Raw genomic sequence first — 20,235 nt, 5'->3', positions numbered from 1 at the left:
CTTCTTCAGCACATTTTTTCCCCAGCTGTCTACAAACTCTGGCTCAGCTACAGAGAGCTCAGCTGGAATGCCCCGGGTGTGGCATTCATGAGCCTAAATGGAAAACCCAAAGCTCAGAGGGAGGGTGGGTGAGACGGAACAAACATCACCGAAAGCAGCCTTGGGGCCTCTGATTATTTCTCCATATCACTTTCCTACTCCTTAAAGGCTTGTGGCGATCACCTGCCAGGATGAAAGGCTCTCAGCTAAAGGAGCTCATGGGGAAGAGGGAGAAGTGAAAGATTAAAGACTCAGAGCACTGGGGATATGACTCAAGAGAAGTGGCATGGAGAGAAAGCGGATAAATCGCCACCCGGAAAAAACTGCATTTCTTACTGGCCTGTGTAAAAATGAACCTGCATGCCCGAAGATGCTAATTTCGAAACGTGAACATCTGCAAGGGCGGGCATCTGTCGTTTCAATAAGAGCTGGGTTAACTGAAGTGGGAGGGACTCGTTTTCTAACTTCTCTCATGGAGAATGAGAAATTAAGCAGTAATACTTCCAGAAACCATCAGAAAGAAAAATGTCAGTGACACTGCATACAGATGTAGGTGATATTAAAATAGAAGTCTTCTGTGAGAGGACACCCAAAACATCTGAGAATTTCTTGGCTCTTTGTGCCAGTAATTACTACAATGGCTGTATATTTCATAGAAATATCAAGGGTTTCATGGTTCAAACAGGAGATCCAACAGGTACCGGAAGAGGAGGCAACAGCATCTGGGGCAGGAAATTTGAGGATGAATATAGTGAATATCTTAAGCACAATGTTCAAGGTGTTGTATCGATGGCTAATAATGGCCCAAACACCAATGGATCTCAGTTCTTCATCACCTATGGCAAGCAGCCACATTTGGATATGAAATACACAGTATTTGGAAAGGTAATAGATGGTCTAGAGACTCTAGATGAATTGGAGAACTTACCAGTAAATGAGAAGACATATCGACCTCTTAATGATGTACACATTAAGGACATAACTATTCATGCCAATCCATTTGCACAGTAGCCATAATAGATCTGGAAGAATATTTGGCAAACTATTCAGAGGAACACACCTATTGTGGTTTACCCAGTTTTAATTATGTCAAGAAACTGCATCATCCTTCTGCTTGTTTACAGCTAAGATCTTCTATGAGTTGGTGGTACCAAACGGCCCTAAACAGCTTTTATTCCCACTATTAGAGCATACTCCTTACTAGTATCTAATGTATTTCTTTAAGTTTAATATTTTAAAAGCCCTTTTGTCTAATTTTTTTATTACATATAGACATTCATTCTTAAAGGCTGAGCCTCAGGGCACCTGGGTGGCTCAGTCATTTCAACATCCAACTTATGCTCAGGTCATGATCTCGTGGTTTGTGAGTCTGAACCCCACAGCAGGCTCACTGCTGTCAGAGCGAACCCACTTTGGATCTGCTGTCCCCCTCTCTTTCTGCCCCTCCCCCACTCATACTCTCTCTTATAAATAAATATTTTAAAATAATTTAAAAAATAAATGCTGAGCCTCAAATCCCAAAAAAAAAAAAAAAATGAACCTGCATCCTTCATGAGTGGGAATTGTCCCTTTATGGTGGGTCAGGGAGTTGGTCTATGTTCTGGGTGAGACTGGGCGCTCCAGGAGCAGAGTCCTGGGAGTCCCTCCTCAGCCACAGCTCAGGGCCCAGCTGCCTCGGAGGGGCAGCTGAGCTATAGGAACAGCCACATGCTCCTTATTTTCATCTACAGCAGCTCCAGTCATGTTTGTTTTTACATGCTGGGCTTCTCAAACAATTTCATTTGAAGGAGGAAATCTACAGAATTGGGCTTAAAAAGAGAGGGAAACCTGGAAAGCCATGGATCTGAGGAAGAATCACTAGATTAGGAATCAGGAAGCTTGGTTCTATCTTAATTTTCTGGGCCACCTGAGCAAGTTATTTCACCCTTCTGGCTTGGGCTTCCTCATCCAAATATAGGAGAAGTACCAACTCCATAAGTCTATTGCAAGTGTTCCATGAGGTAATGGGACAGAGGTGTTAGCCAGTGCCTGCCTGTGGTATTTATTACCGAGATGTCTTCCACAAAGAATCTACCCTAAGAGAAAGGAGGTAAGATGATATAATTTGGACCAGTGATCATACCCTAAAATCAGTCCTCCATGGACTTCCAGCTGCATTCTAGGGGGAGCCAACAGCAAATAAAATGTGAAGAGCTATGGAGATAAAAACCCATAAGCCATTGGGAGCAAAGCCCCACTGCTCTAGATTCCTGAAACAAAGAACAACACAAAGGTGAAGATCAGGGGCTGCACCAACTAAGCTGAGAGGCCAATTCAGGCCAGCAGTGTGAACAGAAAAGGCAGAGCAGTCTCATTTCGGTGGCCCTGGTGCTACTGCGCTTTGGCAGGCATCCTCAGCATCAAGTTTCAGGAGCTCTGTGAGCATGGCGGCCTCAACAGGAGCCATCACCATTGGTGAGAATCAATGCAGAAGGTGGGGATAAGGGTTCAGGGCATACATGGGTCACCCTTGGGGACTCTCAGAAACAACAAGGATGACCTTAAGAGAGACAGAGGACCTGCCTCAAAAGGTAAGGACAGAGCCTACAAAAGAAATACAACACTGATTGGTACCTTTCCATGAAAGCTGCAGATGGTTATGACCTGGCAAACACCAGTGACAAACACAAGATGCGGGTAACAGTTTAAAATGAGAATATGAGAAACAATTCAAGGTAGTCCATGGTTAATGCTTCACCCTCTCCCACTCACACACATTTAAGTCCTGTCTTGGTACAGGGAAAGAGAAGGGCACTTTCCACTGGGGTCATTAGGGAGGCTGCTCTGTAGTGGTCAGCTCTCGCTGGGCCTCTTAGGGTGAGAAGAACTGAAAAGCTTCCAGGCAAAGCAAAGAGCATGAGCAGGAAGCACAGAAGAAGCATGGGAGGCAATTTTAGGGAAGATTTAGAGGCTAGCAAATCAATCATGTAACCAAGGAGCTAGAAGCCAGAGAAGATGGACCCCGGGAAAGGGCTCTTTCCAGAACAGCTTCGGAGCCGGGACCACACAGCAGGATCCCTCACCCTCAATCATCTGAGCTTCCCAGGCACTTCCATTCCATGCTATGCAAAATGAGGACAATGACACCTTCCATTTACCTCTAACCGTACATTATAAGAAAATCCATGTGCTGATGTCTAGAAAAATGTCTTTAGAGGGCACATGAAAGGTCTATAACCAATTTTTTAAAACAGAAGTAAACATTTCTAGGCAGTAGAGTCACAGACAGACCCTTTTGAAATTCTCTCGTTCTTTAATTGACTCCAAAGTCAACATAATTCAAAACTATTGCAAACAGTCTTCAGGAATTCTTGGAACCCTGAAGTTTATCATGGACCCCTTAAGATCCTTGATGGGATCTTAAGATGGAAACTCCCATCTTGGGGAAATTATCACTCCTTTATAATACTTTTTTATGCCATATTTAAGTTTATTATTTTGAGACAGAGGCAGAGAGAGAGGGAGAGAGAGAATCCCATGCACGCTTCACACTGTCAGCATAGAAGCTGACACAGGGCTCGATCTCACAAACCAAGAGATCATGACCTGAACCAAAATTAAGTCAGACGCTTGACCAGCTGAGACATCCAGGTGCCTCTGCTATTTTATATGGCAATACCCTGAACTGAATAATCAGTATCCTCAGTCATTTCAATTATCAAGTAGAAAGACAAGGTGGCTGAGAACGCACTTTGGAGTCAACTAGGCTGAGGTTCTAATTTCAATTCTGCTACAATCTGTGTGATCCAAGGCAGTGCAACCATTGAACAATTGCCCTGGATCCACACCGGTGGCCTGACACTCTTGGAGGTGGGTGGAAGCTGTGTCTCCTCTCACAATAACGTGGGGCACAGTGTTACGTTTCAGTGAAAGCAATTCTCCAACGCACAGACATTCCTGGCAAACTGGACCAAAGCAGTCATGCACCCCATTCCTATGAGGTGGATGACATCCCTAGGTGTACCTACAAGATTTTGCATTGATGCTTCACTCAAGGCAAACTCAACCATTGTGAAGTCAGAATCAGCCAACCTTCTCATGGACCGAGGGACAGAGCTTTCCATTGATGTTGGGGTCCCCGAAGTAAGTGTCGGAGTCCTGGGTTTGCTGAGCTACCTCTTGTATCTTGTTCCTACAGTGGTAGAAATGACTGTGCAGATTTTCTATCCTACAGACCTCTTCCTGCCACTCATTTCACCAATGAAAACCTGTTTCTAACATGTCTTACACTAATTAACAGAAGCTCTGATGAGGGTGTAGGTGATGATATTTGAAGCTCCTGCCCGTAGCCACCTTTAGAGAGGGGGTTTCTTATGCAGTGCTTTCAGTGTCAACCAACCACTCCTGGGAGGTTGAAATTTATCTCACATATGCAAATGCATCATGCTGTTTAAAGTTTATTCATTTATTTTGAGTGGGGGAAGGGGCAAAGAGAGGGAGAAAAAGAATCTCAAGCAGGCGCCATGCTGTCAGCCCAGAGCCCGATTCGGGGCTCAAACTCACGAACCATGCAATCATGACTTGAACCAAAATCAAGTCAGATGCTTGGCCAACTGTGCCACCCAGGTGCCCCACATCATGCTGTTTATAATGAAGTTATAAGAATAAATTATAAACAATACAACAGCAAGTTATTTGACTTTCTGAGTCTTAGTTTACTCATCTCTATAACAGGAACAAAAATACCTACCTCACTGCACTCTGTTGAGAAATAAATGAGATATCAATAATAACAGCTAACACTTAGGAAGCACCAAGTGTTGCCTGATATATTGCTAAGTACTATACATGCATTACCTCTTTTCATCCAAAAGACAACCCTACATATGTGGTAGGCACTCTTTCTGTCTCCTGTTTATAGGAGAACCCACAGATGAGAGTTTAAGTGGTAACAAGATCAAGAAAATTGTATTTAGGGACCTGGTGTTGTTTGATATATAGCAGGTGCTTGACAAATGGAAGTATGATGTTCATTGTCAAAGTGATGAGCTGTTACATTTGTTCCTAGAAATTTGGCTTTTGAATCTGATGAACAATAGTGCAACTTTTTAAATTTTGATGCTTGAAATTTGGGTCTATAAATATCCTCTTGGAGGAGAGGCTTCATTACGTAATTTTAGAATGGTTCCACTTTAGTATCTTAATCACCTTCCCACAGTAAAATTATTCTTTATATTCCCCAAATAAACTTTAGGTTATTGATTAAAGCACAGGGGAAAATGATGCCAACAGGACATCAAGAGCCTGGGGGTGTGGTGTGGTGTGGGGTGGGGTGGTGTGGTTTGGGGTGGTGTGGCTGGTGATGTAGTTACCCCAGTTCTCACACTGTGGTCTTGTAAGGACTCTGTTTCCTCCTATGTATATCAGGGAATTGAAACTAGATGGTTTCTACAGATCTTTCCATTTTAACATTCGATGAGCTAGAATTTCCTTTTTTTCCCCTATCCCCTGGTTTCTAGTGTTTGTTTTCTTTTTAACTAAATAAGTCCTCAACATATATAACAAAATTGATTTATCTACTTTTTGAATTCCCTTCATATAGTTCCATAAATAAGAGAGTTTTTATTTTAGTCTAGGTTTGCTCTGGCCTGATAGTTCTACTTCTAGAATTTATAACACTGATATGTAAACAGTGTTAATTATTAAAGTGTAGGTGTAATAGCAAGAGACTGAATGCAACCTGGAGGCCTACCTCTATTTAATTTGCTGGGGCTTCCAGAACAAGCACCACAGACTGGGTGGCCTCAAAATAGATACTTATTTTCTTCTGGCTCTGGAGGCTAGAAGTCCAAGATCTAAGTGTCAGCAGGGATGGTTTCTGCTGAGGCTTTTCTCTTAGCTTGTAGTCTTCTCCCTGTGCCTTCACACCGTCTTCCCTCCATGTGTTTGTCTGTGTTCTAATCTCTTCTTCTAAGAATACTAGTTAGGGGCACCAAGGTGGCTCAGTCAGTGAAGTATCTGACTTTGGCTCAGGTCATGATATCACTGTTTGTAAGTTCAAGCCCCACATCAGGCTCTGTGCTGACAACTTGGAGCTTGGAGCCTGCTTCAGATTCTGGGTCTCCCTCTCTCTCCCTCTGTGTCCCTCCCCCACTTGTGCTCTGTCTGTCTTTTCCATACAAGAGTAAGGAATTTTACTTCATTCTAGGTCAGCCTGCCTGCAGAGATGGACCCTTTCCTCTGCTGCCTCATTGCCAGTTACATTAGATACAGTATATGACAAGACTTTATTAATACTGTACTGTAGTCAACATACAGGCAAGCATATATAATGGCCTCTATGCAGAAAAAAGATTCCATTGGGAGCGCCTGGTGGCTCAGTGGGTTGACTGTCCAACTTCAGCTCACGTCATGATCTCTAGGTCTATGGGTTCGAGCCCTGTGTCAGGCTCTGTGTTGACAGCTCAGATCCTGGACCCTGCTTCTGATTCTGTGTCTCCTTTTCTCTCTCCCCCTCCACTGCTCACATTCTGTCTGTCTCTCTCTCTCAGAAACAAATAAACATTAAAAAATTTTTAATACAAAAATATTTTCTTAAATAAAAAGATTCCATTGAGCCAATCGATAGCAGTGATTCTGTTAGTGATAGTGGGGGTTCTTGTGTAGGACGACAACACAAGAACCCTCCTCTCTCTTGTCTCCCACATACCAACCATAAGATTTTCAAAGGTAAGTGCAGGTTAATTTGTTTATTTTCTTTATATTTTGCATTTTCTTTATTATTTTATATTATATTGTCATATTATAATCATTTTTATATGAATATTTTTGGGTTGTGGAACAAATCATCTGAGTTTCTATTATTTCTTAGGGGGAAATTCTCTTTGGATTACAAGCATGTTTCCAGAATGAATTATGCTCACAAACCAAGGCTTTCCTATACATTTTTGCTGATTGATGCATGGACTAATTTTGGAAGTAAAAAACAAACAAACAAGCAAACAAAAACAGAAAGTTTGTCCCCCAAAAAAGATCCTGATGCACTGGGGCATAGGAACAAGAAAGTGATTTGATTTTCACTACAAACTCTCATGTAAATATGAGATGTTGTGCCATAAGCAAATCATCTAATTTTTAAAGTAAATGAAATGTTAAAAATTAATTTAAAATACTGGAAAAGCTTAGGTTTAGAAGAGCACATAAGCTACATTTAGATTTGTTGTACAAAGCTCCAGCATGTTAAAGGGTTTTGCTTTATCTTCAAGCATTTCCCCTACCCTTGGGGTATTTCTGCATAAATGCCTCTTCACGGATGTCTGTCTCCATGGCAGCTGGCCCGGCCAGTGCTGTCTGATCTCTCTTTGTAGCTCCCATCCTCTCTCTCTCTCTCTCTCTCTCTTCCCCTCCCTCCCTTCCTCTCTCTCTCTTTCTCTCTCTCTCTCTCTCACACACACACACACACACACTAGCACACCTGAAGAAGTGGAACTTTCCAGAATTCTGGAGAACGTTGAGAGAGTTCCAATGTACCTTGTCAGGCTATTTCCTACTGCCAAAATGAAGGAAAAGGGGACACACTGGAAAAGAAGGCATCACTCCAAATAGAATAGAAATGGAAGCGCTGCAAAGTAAATAGCTGAAAATTTCACAAGTGTCATTCACCATTCACAAAGACTGTTTTTAGACAACATAATAATCCACTACAACATTTATTCTGTCTGCGGGACTATTACAGCACAATTTTACCTTTTCATCTTCCCCGGAATAGTGTGATTCTTTAGTAGTCATTCTTTGTCTTCTCCAAGTTTTGGGGTCAGACTTTTCCAAATGATGACTTGGGGAAATCTGGGGGGGGGGGGGCGGGGGACAGCTGTTGGCAGCCTGAAAAACCGCGAGAGGATTCTCAAGCTTCAGTGTTCTGACACAGTCCCAAATCACTGCTCTCTAACCAGCCTTTTCCTTGGCATGGTTTAGGATTGTTCACTGTGCTCTGTCTGTGCCTGGAATATCTCCCCCTCTACTCTTCCCTCATCTTTAAAGTTCCAGTTCTTCCAGGAAGCCTTGCTTGACCACAATTTACACTGCATCTTCTCTTTTTTAAGTCCCTAAGGTGTAATCTAGCAGGTGTTAATCAGGCCCCAACTATGGGCCGTATTGTTGGGGTGGAAGGAACAGCCATCTGCTCAATCTGACTCATGGGAAGAGGGGGGAATTACTCTAAGAATAAATAAAAGGTAAGGAAGGAGACAGGGATGTCACAGGATCTGATTTGTGCCAATGTACAGCAGGAACTAAGTTTTCAAGATATTCTGGATTTGAAGTGTTTTTAGAGACATTAGCAGCAGAAAGTCTCAAGCTTCCTTGTGCTGGCGCCCCAACCATTAACAGAGCTGCTACCCTCTGTGTGTCTGCTTCTTTCTCCATCTCCACCAGCTGGTCTCCCCTGCTCAGTCACAGTTTTGCTGGCTTTTAGCTTTAGTGATTTACCCATGATTTGGCTGGAGAGGGTCCTGGAAGTACCACCTAGTATCCTTCCATTGTTTCCTCCTGTCACCAACTGGCAACTTGTTTCAGTGTTTTGAACTTCAAATTCCCAAGTAAGAATGCCTGACTTTCCCTGTAAAGCTTTTTGAACCAGGACATTAAGGGCTTTTGGTCATAGCCAGCCAGTGACTTGGTGGATCTTAGGTGAAATGGCCCATCACTAGCTTGGAGATGCTGAGAGGTTCTCAGGGATTTGATGAGGGCTCTGAGGTCATGTCTGGCCTGAAATGTCTAAGGATGATTATGCTGGTAGCAGTTGTAGGCTGGTGTCTGCACGGGTCTTCTTCACTCCAAAATCACAATAAAGGCAAGAGGGGAGCAGTCTCCTCGAGGCACCTCAAAAATACTGGAACATCCATTTGAAAGAAACCCCATTTCTGGCAAGTGGCCTGGAGGGGACCTATACCATCACCATTTGGGTATAAAACAGGACATATACTAGATAACTTCTTAAATTAGGCACAGGCTGATGAGGCCAGAAACTTACAAGTATCAGTTATACACAGATGACCAAGACCTCACCCTTGATGTATGGGGCCTGTATTTGTCAGGATTTTCCAGGGAAACCGAACCAATAAGTTCTCTTTCAATCTCTCTCTCTCTCTCTCTCTCTCTCTCTCTCTCTCAATATACACACACACACATGAATTGGCTCTTGGATTATAGGGGCCAAGAAGTCCCACAGTCTGCCATCTACAAACTGGAGAACCAGAAGCCTGTAGTGTAATACAGTCCTACTCCAAAGACCTGAGAGTTACTGGAGCCAATGGTATAAACCCCAATCCAAGTCTGAAGGCCCAAGAACCAGGAGCACCAATGTCTGAAGGCAGAAGATCAGTTGCCCAGCTCAAATCAGAAGCAAAACAAAGCAAAAAAACAGCAAATGCTCCCTTCCTCTGCCTTTTTATTCTATTCAGTCCCTCAGTGCACTGGACGATGCCCACCCACATTGGTGATATCTCTATTCAGTTTACTGATTCAAATGCTAATGCTAATCTCTTCTGGAAACTCCCTCACAAACACATCTAAAAATGATGTTTTACCAGTTATGTAGACATCCCTTGGGCCAGTCAAGATGATACATAAAATTAACATCACAGAGCCCCATCTAGGAGGGAAGATTGACATGTAGAGAAATATGTTCCCAAACAGTAGGAAGCATTGAGATAGCACAAAAGAAAGAATCATTCTTTAAGGGAAGGCTTCCTCAGGGAAGCAAAACTGTGAGTAACAATTTTAACTGGCAAGCAAGGAGAGCAAGACGTCCTGGGCAGAGGCATGGGGGTGTGGAGGCAAGGAGAAAGGTGGGAAATGGAGCAGGGCCGTTCAGGTCAGAGTTGTTATAAAATATGAAGGGAATGGGAGCAGCAGTTGAGGCTGGAGAGAGATACACAGGGACCAGATCATGAAGACTTTTGGCCTCAAAAAGGAACCACTAGAGTTTTAAGGAGGTGAGAGGCATTACTATGGCAGAATGTGGACAATAAACTGAGAGGAGATTAGAGGCAGGAAGATCAGTCAGGATAGTGTTAGATTTGAAACAAGACATTGGCAGGGAAATAAAGAGGAGAATGTGGGTTTGAAAGAGCAAGAGTGGAGAACAAGTTTTGCAGGGAGAAGGGCAGATAACAAATAGTGTTTGGTGCATGTTGAGTTTAAAATACATCAAGGCCACTCAGGTGTATTTCCAACAGGGGATTTTGGACAGATGGTCCTGGAGCTAAGTAAGGAGAGAGATCAGAGCTGTAGATAGAAATCTGGGAGTCCTGTGTATCGAAGTGGAGGTTAAAGCTATGGGCTTGAAGTAAGTCCCTGAGGATGGAAGGCAGGGAAAAGAGTAGAAGAAATATGAAAATGGAATCCTGGCAGTAATACCACAATGGATTATAGGGTATCTTGTAACATATCTGCATGTTTCTCTTCCAAATTCAACCAAATTCTCCGTGTTATCTTCTTCCTGTATCTTTATCGCTCTCTTTTCAGCTCCTCCTTTCTAAGCTACTGTGAGCCTACTCAGTGCCTTTGCACAAAGGAGAAAAGAACATCCCCTTTGATGTACTTGATTTGGCAAATCAGTTTTGGATAAATTAAAAAAAAAAAACTGCCCATCCTTTGGGTTATGGTGGCCTTGTGCTAGTGTGGAGCCCAATAATAAAGCTGAGCTTGATTTACCACCTCAGCCAGGGCCTTCATGCAATGCACAAACTGTTCAACCTTATGAAGCAGCCTTGGCCCCCATCCAACAAGGTCTACACAATAAGATTCCAAATAAGGCCCATAAGAAATACTTGCAGTTGGGGGTGCCTGGGTGGCTCAGTCAGTTAAGCGTCAGACTTCGGCTTAGGTCATGATCTCACGGTTCATGGGTTCGAGCCCCGTGTCAGGCTCTGTGCTGACAGCCAGCTCAGAGCCTGGAGCCTGTTTCAGATTCTGTGTCTCCCTCTCTCTCCGACCCCTCCTTTGCTCATGCTGTCTCTCTCTATCTCAGAAATAAGTATAACATTTACTATATAAAATTTTATATTAAAATTTAATATATAAAATTTTTAAATTTTAATTTTAAATATATTTAATATATAAAATTTTATAAAAAAGAAATACTTGTAGTTGACTCTTAACTTTCTGTGTGATTTAAAATTTTTGAAAGCAGCAGGGCGCCTGGGTGGCTTAGTCGGTTAAGTGTCCGACTTTCACTTAGGTCATGATCTTGCGGTTCGTGGGTTCGAGCCCCGCGTCGGGCTCTGTGCTGACTGCCAGCTCAGGCCTGGAGCCTGTTTCAGTCTGTGACTCCCTCTCTCTCTGACCCTCCCCTGCTCACGCTGTCTCTCTCTCTCTCTCTCCTAGAAATAAATAAAAAAACATTAAAAAAATTTTTTTGAAAGCAGCATTTTATTCCCTTCCTTGCACCACACTGATCTAGCAAGTTTTGTAAATGATAACTTTTCAAAACTGCTCAGCTTTTAAGAGTTGAGAAATGAAAGCATCAGACCAACCTCTCTCACACATAAGCAGCTCCTGGTCCTTGTCCCTAATTCTAGTGGAGAAAAGCCACGGAATTCTCTCTTTCAAAGGACGGCATCTCTGAGATGCTAGCAACCTTATAGTCCATGGCTTTAGCTTGGCTTGCTCTCAGCCTCATGCCATGCCTCCCCTGTGTCTCTTTCAAGCCTTTCTTTAAAGCAGCCTCCGTCTCGTCTTTGTTCTCTGTCCTTTGGGGATGGTCTCTTTCTGAAAAATTGATTTATATTATTATTGAACATAATTGAAGAATCCTCTACCTTTGAGATCCAGAAGTCACCTTATCTAAAAGGATTTATTCATGCTTGATATTGACGTGGCGTGTGCACATTATAACCCTTAAGGCGATGTCCATGCTTCTGCAAATGCTCTACCATGTTTAAAGTTATGGTGCGTATAATTACAAGTTTCATTTCATTGATATTATTAATAATAAATTTCTGATGTGAATTAGACTCTCAAATGTCTGAGGTGGTTTTGAATGGGAAAGAGAAGATTAGAGGGAACTTCAAAGAAGATAGAACATTGCTATCAGTAAACTTTGAAATTAGAAGAAAGAGAGACAAAAAAGCTATTCTCAGTTAAATTGAGAGTAGCATCGAAGATACCTGGAGCTCCAGTTAATTCTATTAGATTGCTATCCTCATATCTGGCACAAGTAAAAGAAACTCAGCCATAGTCCTGCCAGCCATCAGATCAAATTATTTCCATTTTCCTGTGTCTCTTTCTAATCCCTGTCCAAATGTATATGATGCGTTCATAGTTTTAGTCACAGATCCTGGCTAATTTCACTAGATTTCAAACCCTCTGATTTGAAACTGAATTCAAGGCGATGTAAGTATGAATTGAGCATTTATTATTTTTTACATTTGAGCCATGGGGAAGTCTGCCAGGCAAGTATTGCCCTGTAGAATTTACTATCTCCTACACAATTGTGCCAAATACCAAAGCACAGCAGAATGTAGAGGCAGAGGCGAGGAGAGAACACCAGCACTGGGAGTCAGGGGCTGAGGGCTCTGACTACTTTTCCTGTCACCAACCAGCTATGATCTAGGGCAAGTCTGCCTCTCTAGGTGCTTCCATTTCCTCATCTGTAAAAGGAAGGGATTGGGCTTGAACACTGGTTTTTATTTATTTATTTATTTATTTTTGGAACACTGGTTTTTAAACTTGCAGAAGATGCTGGGGCAGATGGCGTGGTGCCCTAGGGCTCATGTCTGTCCACCTCCCTCCAGGCCAAGCAGTTCCATCTTTTCTGGCTTTCATGCCCGAGCATCTGAGTCTAAAGTGTCTGACAACAGGACAGATCTTGTGCATTCAGGGCCCTCTCAGAAAAGCCAGAACACAGGGTCACCCTGTTTATCAACAGCACAGGCAGCTAGAGCTGAACGAAAGACATCAAGGAGAGCAGGAGTGGAAAAGGAGAGCTTGGTGGAGAAGGCAGGGTTTGGAAGACCTTGAAAGAAGAGTTTTTTAGGAAAGTCAGAGGGAAGAGGGAGAGGAGAACTTTTCAGGAAAGGCACAGTAATACCTGCAGGTGCCCAGAAGACAGAACCCACTTGAGCCGGAGCTGGGCCTGGGGAGCAGAGGAGAAGGTTATGAAACGGGATAGAAATAAAGGCCTGAGCACTTGAAAACAAGCAGGTAAATGCAAGGCTGACAGGATAAGCTATAAGATCTCCTGAAGATTTCTGAGCAAGGGGATGACATGCTGAAATTGGTGCATAAGGAAGATTAGTCTGTCAGGTTTTCACAAAGCACGCTCTTCTTGATGCTCAGGAGGTGCCTGTAGGCACTGAGAATACAAAGCTGCAAAAGGCGGTAGCTGCTCTTGAGGAGCCTTGCCAAGGGGAATACAGAATGGGTTGAATACAGAATGCTCGGGAGAGCCACAGTTGGGGCTGGATTAAGAAAGTGGCAGAGAGGGCCGCCTGGGTGGCTTAGTCGGTTAAGCATCCGACTTTCGCTTAGGTCATGATCTCGCGGTTCGTGGGTTCGAGCCCCGCGTCGGGCTCTGTGCTGACTGCCGGCTCAGAGCCTGGAGCCTGTTTCAGTCTGTGACTCCCTCTCTCTCTGACCCTCCCCTGCTCACGCTGTCTCTCTCTCTCTCTCTCCTAGAAATAAACAAAAAAATATTTAAAAAAAAAAAAAAGGAGGAGGAAGAGGAGGAGGCGGAGGGGGAGGAGAAATGTTAGTGAGATATTGATGCCTGGATAGGAGATCTTGCTTACCCTTAGTCTTACAGCAAAGTTCTAAGAAATATAAANGGCTCAGAGCCTGGAGCCTGTTTCAGTCTGTGACTCCCTCTCTCTCTCTGGCCCTCCCTGCTCGCGCTGTCTCTCTCTCTCTCTCTCTCCTAGAAATAAATAAAACATTAAAAAAAAAAAAAAAAAGAAAGTGGCAGAGAGAAGGGAGGAGAAGGGAGAGATGAGAGAGACACCACTAAATAAAAACTAACAGGACTTAGTGACCAGCTGAATAAAGTAATTCAAAGAGAGGAATAAATGGGGTGCCTGGTAATATAGAACCGGACCTCACTAACTTGAAGGGGAATAAAGGAGTTATTGACAACACTTCTGATTTTAGGCACTGCTTAAAAGGAAGCCTTTTCTGCTCTTATAAGTTTCACTCTGATTGGCCCAACTTAGGTCATGTGCCCCACCTGAAAACCAATCAGAAAAGCCAGGGATTGTGATGCCCCGGTTGTCTTGGGTTGGGGGCATGTTCTTCCCTGTACCCTGAATGAGGGAGAGGGTGATTCCCCAGAGGGAAATCAGGGTACTAAAGAAGAGGAAGTGGATGTTTTATGTTAAAAACCAGTAAAAGTGCTTTACATTCCATGTTGGACATGACTAATTATTTGGAATACCTAAATGGAAAGGACTGTGTAATGGTTTGAGACATGAAATTGAGCCCTAGATAGAATGAGCTAGGCAGTTTAATCCAAGCTGTGTGAATAAGAGATTTCCTTCCTTTTTCTGACTCCATAAATCAGAGAAGACTGAAGAGGTGAAAAAAAAAAAAAGAATTCGTCTTGGGGCACCTGGCTGGCTCAGTCGGTGGAGACTGTGACTTTTCATGTCAGGGTTGTGACTTCAAGCCCCAAGATGGGTATAGAGATTGTTTAAATTAAAAAAAGAAAAGAAAAGAAAAGAAAAAAAACTTTTAAAAAACAAACAAAAAAACCCCAAGATAATAATTCCTTTTGCAAGTCCCGTTTGAAAATGTGGCTTCACTTGTGTCCCTTGCCTGTCCTTTCTAATGGATCTTTATCTGAGAAGTTTGTGAAGTAAGGAATATATTATAGGGACATGGCTGAGAAACACAAAATATATACTATAGATTTTTTGGAGCTTATATTGTAAACCTCACACTCCCATAGCGTTTTAAAAACTGTTGGTTTTCAGGGGCACCCGGGTGGCTCAGACAGTTGAGCATCCAACTTTGATTTGGGCTCAGGTCATGATCTTGCAGTTTGTGAGATTGAGCCCCACATCAGGCGCTGTGCTGACAATGCCAAGCTTGCTTGGGATTCTCTCCCCCTCCCTCTGCCCTTCCCCTGCTCGTTCACATGTGCATTCTCTCTCTCTTTCAAAATACATTTAAAAAATAAACTTTAAAAAAATAAAAAATAAAACGATGCTGGTTCTCAATCTCAATGAGAGCTGCTTAGTTGGGTGGCACAATACTGGGAACCAGCTTTCACTGAGAATTCGGAGAACATGAAAATACTGCCCTTTGAAATTGTGCAATATACCAGCACTGGATTCAGAAATTCTCCTTCACGTAAATGAAGAAAAGCCATAGAGAATCTGGCTGACTATGGTATGGAGCCTACTTCCACAGCCTGGAATATCCAAAAGCCCTCACACTTTTATAAAATACCTGATCTTACTACAGGCATTTACTGACTGTATTCTACTTACTTCTGGATCTTAATTACTATGTCCTCTTGATATTCTCTGCACCCCACCTCCTATCCTTCATCTGAGTCTGCCATCTTGGTTCTGCCTTCTGTGACTTTCTATGACAATGTTACTTAAACCAAGCATCCTCTGTGCTTTATTGAAGATTTAGGGTTGTTACCGAGGAAGAATTACATTACATATCAGACAGCAAACAAATTAATAAAAATCTCCATTAGATTTTTGTTCTCCCCACTAATTCCTCTTTATAAGCCCAAATCTACTAGTTTGAACCTTTTCTGTAAATCTTTCCCTAAATCTTTACCTGTTCTAGTCCTTTTCTAGTATCTTCTACGTAGACTACCTTTATACCAGAATCATGTCCTCTTGATTATTGTTGCTTTAAAATAAGTCTTGAAATTGAGTCACGTAAACCTTCCAACTTTGTTCTTCTTTTCAATATTGTTTTGACTATTCTAGATTCTTTGGATTTCTATTTTTGGTTTAAATAGAAAAAAAGTTTCTACCAAAAAAAACAAACGAACAGGAGAAATAGCATCTTGAGATTAAGTTTCCAACCCATGAACACACAGTATATACCTCCCCATTTGTTTCAATCTTCTAAATTTCTTTTTTTAATTTAATCTAAGTTAGTTAGCATATAGTGCAACAATGATTTCAGGAGTAGATTCCTTACTGTCCCTTACCTATTTAGCCCATCCCCCTCCCACAACTCCTCCAAGAACCCTCTGTTTGTTCTCCATATTTAAGAGTCTTTTAGGTTTTGACACTGAGATACCACCTCACACCAGTCAGAGTGGCTAAAAATGAGCAAATCCGAGAACTCTAGATGCTGGCGAGGATGTGGAGAAACGGGCACCCTCCTACACTGTTGGTGGGAATATAAACTGGTACAGCCCCTCTGGAAAACAGTGTGGAGGTTCCTCAGGAAACTAACAATAGAACTCCCCTAGGACCCAGCAATAGCACTGCTAGGAATTTACCCAAGGGATACAGAAATGCTGAAGTATAGGAGCACATGTACCCCAATGTTCATAGCAGCACTCTCCACAATAGCCAAAACATGGAAAGAGCCTAAGTGTCCATCAACGGATGAATGGATCAAGAAGATGTGGTTTATCTATACCATGGAATCCTACATGGCAATGAGAAACAATGAAATCTGCCCATGTGTAGCAACATGGATGGACCTTGAGGGTGTTATGCTGAGCGAAATAAGTCAGGCAGAGAAGGACAAATATCATCTGTTTGCACGTATAGGAGGATTAGGAGGAACTTAACTGAGGACCATGGGGGAGAAGAAGGGGGAAATGGTGGGGGAGAGGGAGAGAGGCAAACCGTGAGAGACTCTTGAATGCTGACAAAAACTGAGGACTGATGGATATGGGGGAGGAGGGAGGGATGGGCATGGAGGAAGGCACTTGTGGGGATGAGCACTGGGTGTTATGTGGAAACTAATTTGACAATAAACTATTTGTAAAAAAAAAAAGAGTCTTTTAGGTTTTGTTCCCCTCCCTGGTTTTATATTATTTTTACTTCCCTTCTCTTATGTTCATCTGGTTTTTGTCTTTAAATCCTCATATGAATGAAGTCATATGATATTTGTCTTTCTCTGACTGACTAATTTCACTTAGCATAATACCCTCTAGTTCCATCCATGTAGATGCAAATGGCAAGATTTCATTCTTTTTGATTGCCAAGTAATACTCCATTGTATATACGTATACCACATCTTCTTTATCCATTCATCCACCAATGGACATTGGGCTCTTCCCATACTTTGACTATTGTTGACAGTGCTGCTATAAACATTGGGGTCCATGTGCCCCTTCGAAACAGCATACCCATATGCTTTGAATAAATACCTAGTAGTGCAATTGCTGGGTCATAGGGTAGTTCTATTTTTAATTTTTTGAGGAACCTCCATACTGTTTGCCAGAGTGGCTGCACCAGTTTGCATTCCCACCAGCAGTGCAAAACAGATCCTCTTTCTCCACATCCTCCCCAACATCTGTTGTGCTTGTGTTGTTGATGTTAGCCATTCTGACAGGTGTGAGGTGGTATCTCATTGTGGTTTTGATCTGTATTTCCCTGATGATAAGTGATGTGGAGCAGTTTTTCATGTGTCAGTTGGCCACCTGGATGCCTTCTTTGGAGAAGTATCTATTCATGTCTTTTGCCCATTTCTTCACTGGATTATTTGCTTTTTGGGTGTTGATTTTGATAAGTTATTTATAGATTTTGGATACTAACCCTTTATCTGATATGTCGTTGCAAATATCTTCTTCCATTCCATCGGTTGCCTTTTAGTTTCGCCGATAATCTTTTAGATTTCTTTCAGCAGCATTTTGAAGTTTTCAGTGTTCAAGTCAGGCATATATTTTGTTAAGTCTAACCCTAAACATTTTATGCTATTATCAATGGTGATTTTTAAATTTTTAGTTCCTATTATTCATAGCTATCATATAGATATAGAATTGATTTTTATATGTTAACCTTGAATCCTATAACCTTGCTGAATAGGATGAAAAATGGTATAGTCACTTTGAAAACAGTCTGGCAGTTTCTTAATAGAGTTAAATATATGCCTACCCTGTGACCTAGAAGTTTCACTTTTAGGAAGTGGAAACATGTCCTCACAAAGACAGGTATGCAAATATTCATAATAGCAAAAACTGGAAACAACCCAAATGTCCCTCAACGGTTGAGTGGGTAAGCAAATTGTGATACATTCACCCCTGCAAAAGAACACTACTCAGCAATAAAAAGGAACTAACTACCGATACATGTAGCAACATGGATAAATCTCATGGGTGAACTTCAAACTCAGTGAAAGAAACCAGAAAAAAAGGTGAATATTATAGGATTCCATTTTGTTTAAACTCTAGAAACTACAAATTTAATAAGTAATGACAGAAAGTAGAGCAGTGCTTGCCTAGAACAGGGTTAGGAGGACGAATAGGTGGGAAGAGGCACAAGGGAACATTTGGGAAAGATATAATAAAAGTTCTGTGTTCATAATGGCCGTGACTGCGCTATTGTTTACATTAGTCAAAACTCACTAAATTGTGCATCAAAACGAATGCATCTATTGCAGGTACATTTTACCTCTGGGTTGAGAAACTAAACTTACTTAAGCTATCTTTTAGAAAGTAAGAAGCACATATGCACCAAGGAACAACTGAACTTCAAGAACAAAGCAAACAGGACAGAAAAGAAGGGACATTTTCTTAAATTTAACTAGATTGTTAACCTTTACACACAAAGCTGTCCAACAGAACTTTCTGCCCTGTCCATTATAGTAGCCACTAGGCATATTTGGCCATTGAGCAATTTAAATGCGGTTGGTACAACTAAGAAGGCGAATTTTACATTTTGTTTCATTTTAATTAATTTAAATGTAAATTCAAATAGCCACATGTGGCTTGTGACACCAGTAGGGCAGAGCAGTGAGAACAGGGAATGTAGCTCCTGTATCTCTAGCCTATTAATTAATCTGGGCTCTGATAGTAGCTGTTTAATAAAGAAAAAAGAAAATAGGATCCAAATCTAATGTACACTGTAGTTGTGCCAAATAATATGGTCGACAGAACACCAGACTTGGTCCCTTTGGTTTCTCTCCAGTTAAAGCAGGGCTTTTACTCATTACAGACTTTAACACTGTCCTTATGAGGCCAGAATGAGAAAGTGCAAGTAAGAAGACCTAACAAACTGCAAAGCATCGTGAAAATGGAAGGTACGGGAAACATCATGAGGCTCAAAGGAGACAGTGCAATAAGCAAACTACTTAACCTGGAACTGTAAAGCATTGTACGAATGGAACGTACTGGATGCATTAGCAATAGAGTGGCCGCATCTGGCACCGCCACATAATTTCAAACCGAAGGATCAAGAGGGTTGTTCTCAGGCCCTCCCGGAGCCACAGGAAAAGACTGCATATATGCCTTGGCTTCACTTTAGCTTTGACATGCTAATACTAAAATCTCGGTGGAGTATAAACCACCTGCGCCTCATAAACCTTTCGATTTGCATACATACGTGTGACCTTTCCTATCCTGGGGCCACTCTACCAGTATTGATCGCTGATTTGCAACGGAGCACGCTTTGCAACCGCATAGGAAAAGCTGATTGCCGCGGCAGCGGCGGTGGCCTGCAAGGATAAAGAGGTGGCGCTCACCACCGGCAAATTGAAGAGAACCCACAGTGAATTGCTGTCCCAGGCGGATCCAGGAACAGAACCTGAAGTCCTCGTTTGCACTTTCCTCGGTTCAAAAGTTGTTCTGCTATCTCCAGTAACTGCTCGCTCCTCCCTCCTTGGCTGTCTTTTGTCTTTGAAAGCCGGAGACCGACAATGGATTATTATCTGTGCGTGCAGGTGTTGTTGAAGAGACCAATTTGTGAACAATGGCCCTTCCCACGTTGTCCAAACATAAAGATTGCTCCGCAGCTGTTATTTGCAGAACCTGTCACCGTTCTCCGCGCTGCCGCTGAGCCCGCCAGCTGTCCCGGAGCGCGCTGCGAGGGGCGCCGCCCACCGCTGACAGCGCCGCCCGCCCCACCACCACCACCACCACCCCCTCCCCGCCACCCCCGCGCCCCTGCCCACCGGCCTGCGCCACGTGCGTCCCGGGGGCCGGCTCGGCCCGCAGCCCGCGGCGGTCACCCGTTCACCCGCGCTGGCCCATTCCCAAAGCTCGCCTCTCTCGGGATCCTCCCTTCCCCGCTCCGC

General features: G+C 42.7%; 1 protein-coding gene across 1 annotated transcript; it reads left to right on the top strand.

Moving 5' to 3' along the window:
- Positions 1–407: 407 nt before the first annotated feature.
- Positions 408–1,093, top strand: LOC120236420 (peptidyl-prolyl cis-trans isomerase-like 3). Its single transcript, XM_039239212.1, has one exon. The coding sequence runs from the start codon at positions 565–567 to the stop codon at positions 1,048–1,050; it is 486 nt and encodes a 161-aa protein (XP_039095143.1). The 5' UTR covers positions 408–564; the 3' UTR covers positions 1,051–1,093.
- The last annotated feature ends 19,142 nt before the right edge of the window (positions 1,094–20,235 follow it).

Source organism: Hyaena hyaena, unplaced genomic scaffold (genome assembly GCF_003009895.1).
Source record: "Hyaena hyaena isolate Hyena2069 unplaced genomic scaffold, ASM300989v1 scaffold_154, whole genome shotgun sequence".
NCBI classification, from domain to species: domain Eukaryota; kingdom Metazoa; phylum Chordata; class Mammalia; order Carnivora; family Hyaenidae; genus Hyaena; species Hyaena hyaena.
This window is presented reverse-complemented; position numbering and strand designations above follow the sequence as displayed.

Bases quoted from the DNA above. Each gene is read 5' to 3' on its own strand.
- LOC120236420 (XM_039239212.1), top strand. From the start codon at position 565: ATGTCAGTGACACTGCATACAGATGTAGGTGATATTAAAATAGAAGTC.